The sequence below is a fragment of the Arachis duranensis genome, chromosome 1 (assembly GCF_000817695.3).
Source record: "Arachis duranensis cultivar V14167 chromosome 1, aradu.V14167.gnm2.J7QH, whole genome shotgun sequence".
In the NCBI taxonomy this organism is placed as follows: Eukaryota; Viridiplantae; Streptophyta; class Magnoliopsida; order Fabales; family Fabaceae; genus Arachis; species Arachis duranensis.
Window position 1 is genome coordinate 3,601,960 of NC_029772.3, and position 452 is coordinate 3,602,411.

At 26.3% G+C, this 452-nt stretch overlaps 1 protein-coding gene across 1 annotated transcript in view; it reads right to left on the reverse strand.

Annotated features, from left to right (window-relative positions):
- LOC107462261 (mitochondrial import inner membrane translocase subunit TIM50) overlaps window positions 1-158 on the reverse strand; it is a 6,480-nt gene extending 6,322 nt beyond the window's left edge. Inside the window, exon 1 of the mRNA XM_016080867.3 lies at window positions 1-158. This exon is cut by the window's left edge and continues 31 nt beyond it. Coding sequence (XP_015936353.1) covers window positions 1-57 — 57 coding nt within the window. The 5' untranslated portion in view covers window positions 58-158.
- Window positions 159-452: the final 294 nt, after the last annotated feature.

Here is a 452-nt window from a genome sequence, read left to right on the forward strand (position 1 = left end):
GAGGAGGCGGGTGGCTGCGACGGAAATGGATCGCGATCGGAGAATGCTGAGAGACATTGTTGTTTGGGGGAAACAATGTGTGTTGAAACTTGAGAGGGTTCAGGTAGGGTTTTGCAATTTGCACGGCGCACACAAATACAATTACAAGTGTTTGGAGTTTGGAGAAATTTTTTAGATTTTTAACTGCTTTTAAATTCGGTAAAATCATATTATTTTCGGATTATATTAAAATCGAGTCTAAATTGTTAAAATTTGATTTTTAATAAATTTTAGAAAAAATTTTACTTTTTTTTTTTTGTAAAATATTAAAATAACATTTTTTTCTCTATTTATAAAATGTACATTCTCTTCTTTTTGTCACTTTTAAAAAGTTTCTCTTTAATTAAATTTTAATTTTTTTGTGTTAATTTTATCTATTTTTCAAAAAAAATTTATTTTTTTCAAAAATATTT